Source organism: Muscardinus avellanarius (genome assembly GCF_963383645.1).
Source record: "Muscardinus avellanarius genome assembly, chromosome: 7".
Classification (NCBI taxonomy): domain Eukaryota; kingdom Metazoa; phylum Chordata; class Mammalia; order Rodentia; family Gliridae; genus Muscardinus; species Muscardinus avellanarius.
The window spans coordinates 36,119,047-36,135,465 of record NC_137793.1 but is presented as its reverse complement, the minus strand read 5'-3'; the positions used below and the strand labels follow the sequence as shown (position 1 = coordinate 36,135,465).

The following is a 16,419-nucleotide window of genomic DNA, read 5'->3' as shown; positions in this document are numbered from 1 at the left end:
GAAGGATGGCAGCTAGCTGTCACACAGGCTCCACACAGCTGGAGGCAGCTGGCTTGTGGTTAAGATGGCTTGGGATCGGTCCACGCCCTTGACTCGGCGTGGGAGCACTTCATGAGCAGGCAGCAGCCCTCCAGCTTACCTACACAGCCTTCTCCATCAGGCCTGCGGGCCATTCCAGGGGGGCAGATGCACATGAAGGTGCCGATCAGGTTCTTGCACATCATGCCTCTGGATTCACAGTCGTGCAGCCCTTCAGCACATTCATCCAGATCTATAAAACATTTTGAGTAGAGAAAAACAAAAACAGGAAATTCTTGGGAGTGGACTATACTTTAGTAATGTATTTGGTCTTCTGCCACTGCCCCTTACTGGGGATTAAACTAAGGGGTGCTCTATCATTGAGCAACATCCCCAACCCTTTCTAGTTTTTCTTTTGAGACAGGATCTTGCTAAGTTGCCCAGGTTGCGGATCCTCCTGTCTCAGACCCCTGAGGAGCAGAGATTACAGGTATGTAACACCTGTGATGCCTGACATTTTCTTTTTAGCTCTTAAGGTGTTATTGTATGGTGTGACAAGGGAAGGAGGATTCCAGTCCTTTTCAAGTGTTGGCTACATTTCCAGATGTATGAAGCTTTCAGCATTAGCCTTAAGGATAAGGTCATGGAAGGGCAATCTTTGCTTTAGTAAGTGTCCAAGATTGTGACATAGAGGGCTCCTTATCCCATCTTTCCTTCTTTGATTTGTGTGCACACACCATCAGATATTTTGTTATATATAGATGTGGCAATCTACCAGTTCAATGCTGTTATATTTCTTTAAAGATCAAGAGGAAGTCAGCTGAGAACTATAAAAACCACTAAAAATTCCAGCATGGTGAATAAAGTTCTAAGTACTCCCTCGCCTGTGGCCTTACCTTTGCACATCTTTTGGTCTTCTCTGAGGGCGTAGCCAATTGGGCACGTGCATTCATAGGATCCAAAGGTGTTCATGCAGCGGAAAGCACACAGCAGCGGGTTCTGGGCGCATTCATTGATATCTGAGCAGAGAAACGGACAGGAAAGGGCTTAGCCTAGAGCTCTAAGTATTTGCTTAAAGAAACACTAGTGAGTTCATATGGCAGTCACACAGAAAGTAATAAGATAAAACTTCTACTATTGGTATGCAGAATTTGGTACCTAGCAAACTCATCTTCCAATATAATGCCTATAAACTGGAAAAAATAAAGTTTTTATTAGTAAGTTGAAACTAAGAGAAGACAACTAGCAAAGAAGGGATAATTTCCCCATTGGAGTCTTTTTTTTTTTCTTCCTGAAATTACCCTTCAGATGACCAGTGCCCTGGAAGTGGCAGTAGTTGGTAGCCAAATCTTCATCAGAAAATTTCTGAGATTCTGTCCAGAAGAACCTGGAGAGGAAACCTTGGGCTAACCAAGGAGTCAAGAAAACTCTGGAGAGTGCTAGGGGAGAAGAACAGCATTTTCCCCATATACTCAGCCCACATTGCCAACTATACCATGCATGTGTGGGGCAAAACCAAGGAAGGCTTAAAGATCAGAAATGAAATCTCAATCAGTCCCTTCCACAGGCCTGACATTTGGCTTTTGTGCCTCCCCAAGTTAGCTGCTAGACTGAAAGCACCAAAATTCTTTAGAGTAATATAAGTGATTCTAGAATTCAGCAGGCACAATATCTGGAGAATAAATCTAAAATTAACCAATACACTAAAGAGCCAGAAAAATATTACTAAATAATCTCAGGAGGAAAAGAAATCCACAGATGCCAACCCTGAGATGACCAGATGTTGGTGTTATCAGAGCAGCTATTGTAACTGTGTTCATCGAGGTAAAGGAATATATACTTGTAATGAATATGATCATTAGTAGAGTAGCAGAAAAGCATAAAAAAAGGCCAAAACATTAAAATACACTTTACACATCAAGAAGAAATAATGCTCAATACAAGGATCACTTGCCTTCACAATTCATCATGGGCCCTGGCTCAAAGCCTTCAATGCAGTTGCATTCAAAACTCCCGATGACGTTGGTGCACGTCCCATTTCCACATGGATTGCCGATTGAACACTCATCAGTATCTGAAAAAGGGAGAATAAGAAAGTGTCACAAAGGCTGGGGAAGTTTTGGCCTAAAGCAAGCATGTCCATGAAGATCCACACTGACCCGCACACCTTTCCTGGATCTGGGAAGGGCATGGAGACCCTTCTTTCTTAGCCCAGCCTGGGTTGGTCTTGATTCAGTGCTGAAGACCATGAAGGATCAGTGTGCAGTGTTCTGACCCCTAAAGATCAAAGATCCAGAAGCGGGCTGGGGGCCTTTGCTTCAAGAGCAGATGTGCACAGAGTCAAGTAGACTTCTTTCCCAGTTTCAGATTTTAGCAATTCTACGTCTCTAGAGATGTAAAAGTTTGTATACTTGGTTGAAGACAAAGGTTGGGCAGCTCTCTTCTTCTCCACACAAGCAAAGTCAGACTGGAAATCGCAGGCTGGGCTAAGAAAGAACCGTTACTAGTTACTTATCCCTGCTTTGCAAGTCCCACCACCATGCCAGGTACCTGGGAGGCCTTTTGCTGAATCTGAGAAATAAACCAGAACTTTCAAACTGCGTAATGTGGAGCTAAAACTCACCCACACAGCGCACTCCAGTGTAATCAAGGTTGTACCCCATGGGGCATTCACAGCGGAAGGATCCGTCGGTGTTGATGCACTGACCATTAGAACAGATGCCTGGGCTCTCGAGACACTCATTGACATCTAGAACACAAAACCATCCAATGGCTTAACTTCTTCACAGAAAAAGATGTGTCTGTACTATTTACATCTACTCAACATAGACTAAAATGAATAAGACATGGTATTTTGTCATATGTATTTCATATATCATGACAGTCTTATATATAATGTATGTTATAAAAATATTACACATGTACATTAAATAAAACATACCATATATTATATCATATATAAGTATGGTTTATAAATGAAAAAAAGTATATTTGTATAAAATGTGAATACAAGAATAAATTATGTCAAAGCACACCTTCACGTGTGTCATGAAGACTGGGGACAGTTCCATGGCCGTAGGGACACAAATCCTGGAATGCAACTACAGAGAAATATACAAATTTTCCATTATTAAAGAGTCTTAATTGTAAGAGAACTGAAGAACCAATGAACAATACAGATGAAAATTTCTATACAAAAGTGTTTTTAATGAGAGTTTAAAATTTTCATACTTTATTATAAAAACTGCACTGAGTATACTTAGAGAAGGCCATCTGAGCTTGTACTTCCAGGGTGCCACTGGCCTGAACTCTTTTTTTTTTTGTTTTGTTTTGTTCATTTAATACAAACAAAGCAGCCAACCCCAACCTGGAAACCAAGCCGGTGTGATCCTCCTAGGAATTATTCTTCTCACAAACAGCCATTACGTTGACTTGGCTTCTCAGAATTTACCTAACATTGTGAGAACCACAGCCTGCAATACTATATATACTCATACGGAACTTTTATTTTCTTGTGATGCTGGAGATTGAACCCAGGGCTCTGTACATGGTAAGCACAGGCCCTGCCACTGGACTGCACCTCCAGAACACCTACGTGAGACTTCTGCAGCAATCTGGAATATAATTTCTTTTCCCTTCTTGCTTCTCCTACCCTTCACATGTTGTATACAAATGTTGAAAGAAGTCCCCCAGGCTAGGGTGCTCGCTGAACCATCAAAATGTACATGTGAAGGGATAACTGCACTCTCAAAATATTCATAAATGACACATCAAACTGACTCCCGCAGACCTTCACGTGCCGGTGCAAAGGCACTGGGGCCCTTGCTCTTACCTTCGTCGTCTTTGGGGCACAGCTCACAGGGGTCCCCCCAGCCCTCTCCTGGCATCTTGCTGCAGCAGCATTTCGCTTTTGTGGTGTTGAAAGCTTTGGGTACAGAACACTTTCCATTTTCAAAATTTGTGAAGCAGAAACTCTGACGAGTATCTAATCAAGAAAGCAAATATAACAGAGCTCCTTACCAATCATTTAGATATACGGAATAATCTGTATATAAAACTGTGTGATTTTATTTTTTTGGTACTGGGGATGGAACCCAGGGGCATTTTACCCCTGAGCTACACTACACCCCCAGCGCTATTTTTTTATTCTTTATTTTGAAACAGGGTCTCAGTAAGTTGTGGAGGGCCTCAGTCAGTAGCTGAGGCTGTCCATGATCCTCTTGTCTTAGCCTCCCAAGTACTGGGATTATATAAAACTGTTTTTGAAAGAATATTTCTCATGGGTGGGATGCATGAGGTAGAGTAGGTTAGCAGTTAAAAAACATTTCTGAACACTCTCAGTTGTTCCAATTTATTTATTTACTGGTGCTGAGAAATTTTTTTTAAAATTCTTTTGCGGGTCTGGGGATGAAACCTGGTGGCATTCAAACTCCGAGCTACACCCCTTAGCCCCATTTTTAATTCTTTATTTTTAAAACAGGGTCTTACTGAGTTTCAGAGGGCCTCATTAAGTAGCTGAGGCTGCCCGCAGACTGCAATCCTCCGGTCTCAGCTTCCCAAATGCTGGGATCACAAGTGTGCACTACTAAGTCCAGCTTTGGTGCTGGGAATTGAACCTAGAGGCATCCTATCTACAAGCTCCACCTGCGACTCTTTTTTATTTTTATTTATTTATTTATTGGAACAGGATCTCACTGAGTTGAAGAGGCTGGCCTTGAATCTCCGATTCTTCTGTCTCAGCCTCTCAATCCCTGGGATACAGGCATTTGACACCATGCTTGGCCCTTCTTTATTTATTTATTTATTTATTTATTTATTTATTTATTTTGGTGGTACTGGGGTTCCTGGAAGCCCTTCTACCTCCGGCTATACTCCCAGACCTATTTTATACTTTTTATTTGGAAATAGGGTCTCTTAAGCCAGCGCGGCTGACTTAGAACCTGCGCGATCCTCCTGTCTCAGCCTCCCAAGCGCGGGGATTACAAGTGTGTGCCACCGCGCCTGCCCTCATTTGCAGTTTTCAAGTGACCTTTCTATAAAATTTTATTCCATTATTTAAAACGTTTAAAATATTTTTATAACGTGCTTTGGGAATTTGAGAAGTCATGCTAAGTATCACAATGACCTCTACACCGGTTCTTTTTCCACCGGTGCAGCCGACAAGAACAATCTGGGTAACTTCCAGTAAGTCAAATCACATCTCACATAACTCATGCAAACAAAACCCCAAAACGCACCACCACCAAAACCCAAAAATCCATGCCTGCAACAAGATGAAAGCAGTCAACTAAGATGACAAACTTTCATTTAGTATAGAAACTAAAAAAATGTAGAAATAGCGCCAATAATTCAAAGTACCTTAAAATTTTTCCATTGCATATACTTTGAGACCTGTATTTTTAAATTACAGATGCTATATTTACCATAGACAGGTGCTTTGCCATGACAAACCACTAGCATGATTTGCTACCTAGCTTTGAGGCTTTTAAAGGGAGAATTATGACCAAGAAGCCATTACAAAGCTTACCAAAGCATCTCCGTCCATTGTCGGACAACACAAAGCCCGGGGGGCAGATGCACTGGAAGCTCCCCGGTGTGTTGGTACAGGAGCCAAAAAGACAGATGTTGGGATCTTCATCACATTCATTTATATCTGCAGATGAGGGAGAGAATTTGTTAATATAATTAAATCAATACACTACTTATGAACTTAAAATATGTATCTATTCCATATTATAACAGTCACTAGCCAATAGATATTTAATATGAAATGAGGTCACATTACGTATATATTTAACTTACTCTTTCAATATAAACGACTATTGCTTCAAATGTCAAAGACTATATCTGGTTTTAACCAACCAGAGAGAGTCCACATCCAGCCCCAGCTCCTCACCCAGGGGTATACTGTAGATCCCTAGTGGAGCCATGACAGGTTTCATCCATACAGCAAACAGGCTAGGCCTAAGGTTCAGTTTCCCAGGAATACAACCAGCAGTTAATACAACTGCCAGTTTTGACACCTGGGTCGGGATGAAAAACTCCCAACCAACCCCAGGAGGCACGAACCAAATGGGAGGCACCAAGTATCCCGTCCGTTGCTTGTGATAACAGCAGTAAAAATTCCTTTTGGTTTAAAGATAACTCCTCTGTTAAATCACAGCCAGAGTGACTGAAATGTATAAAAGTGGCTTGGAACAAAGACTCGGGGTCTTTTTCAAGATTCTAGTGCACTGGATGATACTCGGACCCTAGCTCGAGCTAGTTCCCCGATAAACCCCTTCCTGTTTTTTCATTATTGTGTGGTGGTGGTCTCTGTCACCCTGGGGTCCCGGACTTTGAGTATATAACATCATGTACATTCACCTGTCTACCTGATGAGACCAAGTCGATGTCTCACCAGCACCACAGACTCAGGTGGCCAAATTTGTCCAACTGACTAGTCTCCTTCCCTGATTCTACTCTCTGCAATCTAAAAGGGGATCCTGAGTCATCTTTATTCCTCTTCCCTATAACCTTGTTATTTTTCTAGTACTGGGGGTTGAACCCAGGGGGGCATTCTACTTCTGAGCTATATCCCCAGCACTTTTTTTTTGTCTCTTTTTGAAACAAGATCTCACTAAGTTGCTGAGGCTGTCCTCAAACCTACCATCCTCCTATCTCAGCCTCCCAAATTGTGGGATTACAGGTATGTGCCACCACCCCTGGCTTCCTCCTGAACTTTTAACTCCCATATACAAGCAGCACGTGGCCTTCTGTTCGACCTCCTCTGTGCTTAGCTGTCCACCCTCAGCTGCCACTGGATTGCCTAAGTCCCCTGACTGACTTCAGCCTTTCCTCTCTCCTCTTGCTGCTACCAGGGTTGCCTTTCCAAATCATACATCTGATTATCTTTGAAAATGAGTGCCTCTGGAAGTAGAAACCAGATATATTGTAGATGGAACATTCTCTTTACCTCACAGAGTTCCTTAAAATAAGGATATCTTACCAGTGATCATAGACCATTTATCCCCGCGTGGGGAGTGCATATTTAGTGGTTCACTTCAACCAAATGATTAAATATTAAATAGCTTTAGGCACATGGCTTGTGGCTTTAGCTCGGGTTGTATCTACAGCTTCTAGAAGAGCATGTGCCTGGCACTTACTGAGTTCTCAATTCATTTTCGAAGAATTTTAATGACTGAGTCGTATCACATCCTTTCTAGAAGGCATAAAAACATAAGCCCTTGCATTCAGTGTTTCTACACTGCCTGGAGATTAAGTTCAATCTTCTGCGCCAGCCACTCCATATGCTTTGGATCCTTGTTTTCAAAATAGCCTCTTCTGTTTTCTTTACCTCTTTGATTGGTAAGTTCCCACGCAGCACTTACGAGTTGCCCTGAATCCCACTGGTCCTTTGTGACTCTTCCTCAGAATGCCACTCTCACCAAGAGCACAGTAATTCACAACCCCTCACTGTGCTCCCTCCTGTACCTGGCTCCCCTCCAGCGCAGTGTCTAGCCTTATAAGGAAGCCTTTACAAGACAGCTTTATTTACAAAACATGCCTCTCCCATTTGGAAGGAAGTTGCCTAAAGCAAAGCCTGTATTTTGTTTAGAAAGGCGCCACTTGTTCAACTGGGAAACCTTTGGAATATAGGCATGGATAGATACATGTGTGTACACATAGACAGATATGTGTTTGTGTATGACACTTGTGATCATGTTACAAAGAATCTCATCTGAGAAAAAATGGCTAGAAGAGATTCTAGTCTAAAGGAAATATTCTCCTGGTGAAGAAAGTTTCAAAACCAATTTTTTTCAGAGATGCACAATAGCAGGATGACTGACAACGGTTAAAGAAAAAATATTTCTGAAATTTAAATAGCATGTTAATTGAATCATAGATATAGATACTTTTACTAAGAAAAAAGGTAGCCAAGACTACATGATATACGAAAGTGTATGTATTTCTTTTTCCTTGCTAGTGGCTAATACACTGCTGCTGTTAATGTTCATAAAAAAAATGGATCATGGAAACATGAAGAATCAAGATTAAACATGAAAAAATGATATAGAGGATCTTAAACCTTTCAAAAGAATTCTTCCTAAGAAAATTCTATTATTATTATTATTTTTCAGTAAACTTACATAATCTATAAAAATCAGACACTCAGAGTAGGGATAACCATAATGTTTAATTATATGGTCTGAGACATAATTAAATTCTATGACATCAGCAGCTTTTTTTCAGCTTTATAACTCCCTCAAATGTAAACAGTAGAGTACATATCTTTATATGAAATCTTGCCAAGGGTGATAGAATTTTTAAAAAATTAGATAAGTCATAGGCAAAACAAAAACACTCTTAGCAATCCTTTCTCATTAGAAAAACCACAGTAAGATGCTGGTGCTTCTGAATTTCAACAAGGCTGTAAAAATAATTTGCATGAAAGTTAAATAAAGTGAACTGTTAAAAAGTTGGCCTTCATTATGTCCACCAGGCAATTCTGACACCCACTTTTGATGTGGTTACAGTGTTCTCATGTGCTGGAAGACTTTCAACAGAAAAAACATCTGTTATGACAAATGGGCTAATATTTTCTGTTTTGACATGAGGTCTTCCCCCCCGGGGGGGGGGAGGGGAAATGTCTCCATAGAATTGTCAAGACTTTCTCTTCCACATTTCTAGGACTTGAGATACCTTCAATAATGGGTTTAAAGTTGGATGCCAAAGATTACAATTTTTGTAGACAGTCTTTAAATTCAGTAGAAAGTCTCTGTTGACATTTGGAGATTAAGAGTATGATGAAAATTCTTTGACTAGCATTAGATTTTCTATTAATGAAAAAATCCCACATCCCTAAGTTTTTTTTTTTTTTTATTTCTACCATCAAATGATTTCTGATGGTTCGGTAAAACAGCTACAGGCAGCTGTATATTTAATTCCTTAGGTTAGATACTTGCAGTGGCTGAGATGCAATACATTTCCAGAGTCCATACTAACTCTATTATATTGCACAAACTGTGGACCTCAGGACACACGCTAGTCTTACCAATGCAATTCTCGCTTTTGACTTCATATCCTGGGGGACAAATGCATCTGAAGGATCCTTCCAAATTCTGACAGGTACCGGGAGAACAAGAACCAGGAAGGGCCACACACTCATTAGTATCTTTAGAGAGAAAGAAGAGAAGAGCGTCACTTAACCATGAGATAATCATTGCATAGATTATTTGTCAGCTGAACAGTATTAACATGGATTCAGGGCTGGGCATGTAGCTCAGTGGTGAAGCACTGTGTAGCTAGGCCACCATGGACAAATATTCACCGTGGTATTCTTTTGCCATCTTGGGTTTTTTTTTTTTTTTTTTTTTTTTTTGGTAGTGCTGGGGACTGAACCCAGGCACATTCTAACTCTGAGCTATGCTTTCGGTCCTATTTTAGTTTTTATTTTGAAACAGGTTCTCAGTAAGTTGCAGACAGCCTGGCTAAGTTCCTGAGGCTGACCATAAACCTGTGATTCTCCTGTCACAACCTCCCAAGTACTGGGATTATAGGCGTGTGCCACCATGCTGCACTGGGCTTTGGGTTTGGGTTGTTCTTTTTTGGCAAACTGGTACTTTTTAAATTTATTTCTTTTATTTATTTGTTTTTGGTAGCACTGGGGGATAGGACCCAGGGGCTTTCTACCTTAGGGCTACACCCCCAGCCCTATTTTATTTTGTTTCTTATTTTATTTTACTTTTTTGTGGTACTGGGTGTGGAACCCAGGGGGCTTTTCTACCTCCAGGCTATACTCCCAGACCTATTTTATATTTTATTTGGAATCAGGGTCTCACTAAGTTGCTGAGAGCCTCACTAAGTAGCTGAGGCTGGCTTTGAAGCTGTGTGATCCTCCTGTCTCAGCCTCCCAAGCGCTAGGATTACAAGCGTGCGCCACCACGCCCGACTACTTCTTTTATTTACTTCTTAAATTTATTTCCTTTGCCTGCTTTGACACAGACATGGATAGCCTCAGGATCTGTGCCCAGTAAATATATTCCCAACTGGTAGTATTTTATACCAAAATTTCTCCATCATAGGTTCTCTTGGTCATGTGATATGATGACTAAATGTGAATGAGGCCCTAAGTTTTGGAGTGGGAGGGAGAAGGGAGACAGTATTTACATTATTTTACAAAACAAAACACAGCACAGTAAAGACCATTTAGTGTTTAGATTCTTACCTATACAGTTTTTGCCATCTGGAGTAAGTTCATAACCCTCGTTACATAAACACTTGAAGGAGCCAATTTCATTAAAACACCGTCCATTTCTGCACACTTGACCAAAAAAGGAGCTGCACTCATCTATGTCTATAAGCATACAGGGGAGAGAGAGAGAGAGAGAGAGAGAGAGAGAGTTTTTGCACCAGCCCCATTTCACTAACTGGCATACATTGACAAAAACCTTACAATTCCTCATCGACACAGAAAAATGGACCCTAGCATACTGCTTGTGTAACTAACGTGGTTACATGGATTCCTACTGTATTTCAACCACAAGAGTATACTTTGATCTTAATATATTTCATGAATTTACAACCAGATGAAAGCTGAATGTGTAAGGAAAAGCGTTTTATCTTTTTTTTCCCACAACTGCAGAATTTCGGAAAAGAGAAAACCAACGTGAACATAAACTGTGTTAGAGTCGGAGGTGGGGCTGAGCTGTAATGGTCCTGTGGTGGTAGGAATCTGAAGTTACTTCCACACACCTAGCAGGCTCATGAAATTCAGACATGTTATGCTGCACAGCACCGACACAAGGTCTGGCACATGGTGAACAAGGAGGACAAGTTTGTTGTCATTTTTCTTATTATTTCCACACCTGCTTCAGGACCCTCCCCGCCCGTTATTCATTCACATTTCATATTTGTGTATTAACGTGTGCCCAAGGCTAAAAACCTGGACTGAGGTTTGATCTCAAAACCCAGTCACCATGTGCCACTTTTGTGGAAAAAGGTATCCAGGGTTCAAAAGCTGAGGAAAAAGAAAATTTCAAGACATGATATAGATATATGTTTATAAGTTGGAGGCTGCTATAGCATTTTAATGTAAACCAAGAATGGACTTCTATAAAATACTCTAGTAATGCTGAAACAATAAAGTATCTATCTTTATCCAGTCTAAGAGGTAAAAATAACTAAAACCATACGCCAGTCTCAACATATTTACTGTCATTCAAATGGCTTTTTCCTTTGAATTGATTTGTAGACTGGCAAAAGAGCTAAAAAAAAAAGTGGTCTTGTGCTTATGTGGGCCAAAAAATGTTTTGGATAAGAAAAAATTGGTCAATGACATTATCTATCCTTTGGCACACATTTGCAATTCTCATAATTAAAGCTGCTTCTGCTGTTTAGGTTCACTATTTCACTACACTGCACAGAGTGGAAGTGTAAGGAGCGGCGCAGGGCTCACCCAGGCAGTCGTTGTTAGGTGTGAGCTCGAAGCCAGGGTAGCACAAACAGTTATAGGATCCAACGGTGTTTTTGCAAGTGCCATTGCCACACGGGTGTCGCTCACACTCATCAACATCTACAAAGAAGCAATACCATAAGGAATTTAATTTTTAACCAGAAAAAAGGCTACCAACCTTTTACTTTTTTTTTCCAACCTACTGAATTATTTAGCTTTTTCTGGTACAACTAATAGGGACACCTATTTACTTGTGAGAATAAGTTAAAGAGAAAAGTCAAATATAAAAAATTAATGACTTAACATCACATGCCACGTTCATGATTAACCTAAAAAAGCAGCCCCTCAGAAGAGATGTTTTAAATATGTCTGTATATCAATTGGAAGTAAACTGATAGTTTGAAATATTAAAATAATTAGTTTTAGGCTGGGCGTGGTGGTACACGCTTGTAATCCCCATGCTTGGGAGGCTGAGACAGGAGGATTGCATAGGTTCGAAGCCAGCCTCAACTACATAGTGAGGCTCTCAGCAACTTAATGAGACCCTGTTTCCAAATAAAGTATAAAATACGTCTGGGAGTATAGCCTGGAGGTAGAAAGCCCCCAGGTTCCACCCCTGGTACCACACACACAACATTTTGTTTTACTTAACATTATAAACACTTGCCCAGAAATTTATATACCTTAATTTGATTGACAAACCAAAGATAAAATTGCAGAGGGCCTCAATAAGAAGCTGAGGCTGACCACAAAACTGCAATCCTCCTGTCTCAGCCTCTCAAGTACTGGGATTACAAGGCTGCACACCACCATGCCTGGTTAAAGATAAACTTTATCTTTCCTAATTTTATGAAGTAGTGGAATCCAGTCAGACTGAGGACTCTGACTTTTATATGAAAAATCACTAAGAGTGAGGTCAGATTTTTCTCATTTTTTCCCCCAAATCATCCTTTCTCCAGGAGTAGAAGAAGGAGATGTATGAGAAAACAAGCACTCTCAGAAAACCCATGCAAAGAGGACTAGGGCCTGCATTTTCTTTGTATAAGCATCAGGGAGAGCCTTTTCCCTGTTGCCCTGCAGGCGTTTGGGGGTGAGGGGGCCTTACAAGGCAATGGCTCAGCTAAGATGGTCTCTAGGTGTTTCTTGTTGCATGAATATGCCACTAAGGAAATGAATTCCATGTCAAAATCTGATTTTAATACTCACCTAGATAGTATCTCTAATACCAAGGGAGTAGATGCATAACCCTAGCTTTTTCCACACTGAGAATATGCTAATTTTAAAGAGCCAAGTTTTAAATTTAATTTTCCTCCTTCGAGTGCAAAGAACAGAGAGCATTCTGGCAAAGGCAGTGCCAACCGCTGAGATCAGATTCAAGGAGTTATTATGCTCAGCCTCATCAGCCTCAAGGCGTCCAGCCCATCTGCCCTGGAGAACTTATTAATCATCAGCTCAGCGAGTGCTTTCTGAACACTATTACACTACCTTAGCTACTGGGGATATTTACAGACCTTGGCTGTCTTTACTTCTACAGTTATTATGAGAGAATCACACAAGATGCAGATAAATCTCGAACAGTTCAATAATTTGTGTAAAGAGTATGTGTGTGTATCTAAATATATTCCTGTTAGTGGAGTCACACATAGTACTGCTCTCTTTTTAAGGCGAACAGACAGAAGTAAAGGGCAGCTAGTACTGTGTAAATTTAACATATGCCCGAGTGTCTCGGGATGTGTGTGTGTCAAGCCTTGTGAATGTTTTCTGGGGAAAATGGTTGGAAAGCTTGAACTGAAGAGCACACTACCGCATGTCTTGCACATTTTGCACTGAACAGTTTTAACATGGAAGAGCCACGGTCATTACTGGTGGCACAGAATGAAACTGTAATCTGTCTCGGAGTCTCAGCCCCACTTCACTCCCTAGGACCAAATGTTCTTACCCATGCACATTGTCTGGTCCTGAGAAGCCTTAAAGCCATTGTGGCAGATGCACTGGTAACTTCCTTGCAAATCAACACACAGGCCATGACTGCAAACGTTAGGAATTTCTAAACATTCGTTGCGATCTATAACAAACAAACAAAAACCCCACATGTTACAAATATCTGATTTTTATTAAGATTCCTTCATTTTTCACAGATGCGTTTCTCTAACCTGCTATTAATCATTATGGACAGGCTGAAAATGAACCATAACAATAGCTGAATTAAAATAAGACAGCTTTCAAGTACCAAGACTCTCTTTTTAATCATGCAATTTTGTAAGTTGATTGGTATCTCAAGAATACTACTTTATCCTAGGGGACTCAATTAAAGGGACCGCTAACACAATAATCTAAAGGATATGGTGAAACAGGTTCACTATACATAGACTGAATTAGAAATCTTTTTAAAGACTTTTTTTTTGGTAGAAAAACATGGGCATGCACTATCCCTACTTTTTTTGTGTGTGTGGTGGAACTGGTGATTGAATCCAGAGGCATTCCACCACTGAACTACATTACCAACCTTTTTAATTAATTTATTTATTTTCATTTGGGACAGATCTTGCTAAATTATACAGGCTGGCCTGGAATTTGTGATTCTCTTGCCTCAATTTCTTGAGTAGCTGCAATTACAAGCATAGGTCACCATGACTAGGTATGGATCCTCTTTTAGTGCAGGATACCAATTTCTTCTTTTATTGCCCAAAGGTTTTTCCTTATTGGGCTCTTGTCTGTGAGATTAAAAGTCCGCAGACTATAACAGGGTGGGTATAGGGTTTTACTGATTTTAAGCCAATGAAAGATAAAAGACAAAAAGCTCCCCAGCCGGTCCCTGAAGGAGAGTAACCACTGAAGTTCTTTTGTCCCTTCTTATGATTTTCCATCTGCTCTTTTATGATTGGTCAGAATTGGGTCTTGGGGACCCAATGTCTTTTGCCCAGTTTCAACCCTTAATTTGAATCTTTATCTTACAGGTCAGCGGGCTCTTCTAATCTCCTGGCGCTACTAGTTTGCCTCATCATCCTTTCCCCTTTGATTGTTCTTGGGGCTGAAGTTTCCTTGCCTGGTTCATTATTACCCCTGCATCTTATATAACCTGCCCTATTTCTGTTCTTTATATAGATTTTTTTTCCTTCAATTTTTCCTGTTCCTGGGTCCTCTGCCCTAAACTGCCTAGTGTTCTTAGCTCTTTAGTAGGAAATCCAAAGAATCTCGTGCTCAGCACATCAGCCCTTTTCTTACCTACACAGGCCCCGTTAGGCGAAAGCTTGAAGCCTGCGGCGCATTCACAGCGGTAACTGCCGGGACTATTGATACAGTCTGCGTTTCTCTGGCAGAGATTATCACCATTGCTGCACTCATCAATATCTGAAAGAGCAACAGTTCCACTGTGAAGTTTTCATCATTGCCTTGGGGTTACATACACACCACCACCTTATGATCAACTCAAAGAAATACAAAAGGAACAGTAACAATGAGACAAGGATCTAAAAGCCATTTATGCGTACCAAACTCCTTTGGATGAATGTATATTTTTTGGATTACCTTCACAGACCAAGAGCAGGTCATTGTAACTGAATCCTGTGGGGCATTCACAGCGGAAACTGCCAATCTGGTTAATGCACACTCCGTTTGCACAAATGCCTGGAATCTCTTTACATTCATCAATGTCTGAAATCAAACAGATTTGGTGAAATATATGTGGTTCTGTTTAATGTATTCACTATGTAGCCTGGAATAGGGCTAAATGTATCTAGAATAAGAATACACATTCAGTGTTGCAAAAATAAAATGTATACTGGAATAAGTGGTTTTGTGGTTTATGAACTATAGAGACCATAAAATAGACAAATTCTCCTCCTCCTCCTCCTCCTCCTCCTCCTCCTCCTCCTCCTCCTCCTCCTCCTCCTCCTCCTTCTTCTTCTTCTTTTTTGGTGGTACTGGGGTTTCTGGAAACCCTTCTACCTCCAGGCTACACTCCCAGACCTATTTTATACTTTTATTTTGAAACAGGGTCTCGGCTGGCTTTGAACCTGTGTGATCCTTCTGTATCCGCGTCCCAAGTGCGGGGATTACAAGCGTGCACCACCACACCTGGCGACAAATTCTTTTAAACAGTGATGGAAAAATTTAAATGTCTGATAAGATCTACTAAGTGATTTTGGTATCAATAGGCAAACAAACTTCTTTGGGAATCAAGCCCTCTTTTTAAGCTATATGTCAGGTAACCTTAACTGCTTCCATTGTGTGATAAAAAAAAATTCAGTTCCTTAATTCTGTGTAGTTTTTTTTTATATGGACACATAGTTGAGATAAAAAATATACTTAAAATTATATCTCTTACTGAAATATTGAAGAAGAAAAGTAGAGTGAGCCACAGAAAGTAAGTACATAAAATACACTCAGGAGGTAATTTATATGGATGATAATTTTGCAAATTCCCTTATAGAAAGGAATACAATAAAAATACAACAAAACTTAAACATGTAATTGGAAAATGTCAGCTAATGGTTAAAATAAGGTGGGTTATTTAGAGTCACATAATATAATATGCATGGCAAGAAAAATAAATTTTTTGCATGATATGTATGAAATCTTGAAATTGTTATCTAACTACTGTAACTCAATCACTAAAACGCACTGATAGAATAATATCATTGATACTTGGGTAGACTCTGTAATCATGTTATTATCTAACTTGGAATTATCTAATATTGGAATCCATATTATTATGTTTAGTGATTCCTTGATTTAAAATAAAAACAGTAATTTTTGCTGGGCATAGTGGCGCATACTTATAATCCCAGTACTTGGGAGGCTGAGATGGGAGGATAGAGGTTCTCAGACAGCCTCAGCTAATTGGTTAGATTCTCTGCAACTTAGTGAGACCCTGTTTCAAAATAAAGAATAAAGCCGGGCATAGTGGCGCACGCTTGTAATCTCAGCACTTGGGAGGCTGAGCCAGGAGGATCGCTCAGGTTCGA

General features: G+C 40.4%; 1 protein-coding gene across 1 annotated transcript in view; it reads right to left on the bottom strand.

Annotated features, from left to right (window-relative positions):
• The window catches only part of FBN2 (fibrillin 2), a gene marked incomplete at both ends in the record, with an annotated part of 232,315 nt that overhangs the window by 26,234 nt on the left and 189,662 nt on the right, over positions 1-16,419 (bottom strand). Inside the window, 13 exons of the mRNA XM_080698411.1 lie at positions 140-271; positions 915-1,037; positions 1,973-2,092; positions 2,642-2,767; positions 3,054-3,119; positions 3,851-4,003; positions 5,546-5,671; positions 9,053-9,172; positions 10,226-10,354; positions 11,456-11,572; positions 13,392-13,517; positions 14,678-14,803; positions 14,981-15,106. Coding sequence (XP_080554537.1) covers positions 140-271; positions 915-1,037; positions 1,973-2,092; positions 2,642-2,767; positions 3,054-3,119; positions 3,851-4,003; positions 5,546-5,671; positions 9,053-9,172; positions 10,226-10,354; positions 11,456-11,572; positions 13,392-13,517; positions 14,678-14,803; positions 14,981-15,106 — 1,590 coding nt within the window. The remainder of the gene's footprint in view (positions 1-139; positions 272-914; positions 1,038-1,972; positions 2,093-2,641; positions 2,768-3,053; positions 3,120-3,850; positions 4,004-5,545; positions 5,672-9,052; positions 9,173-10,225; positions 10,355-11,455; positions 11,573-13,391; positions 13,518-14,677; positions 14,804-14,980; positions 15,107-16,419) is intronic.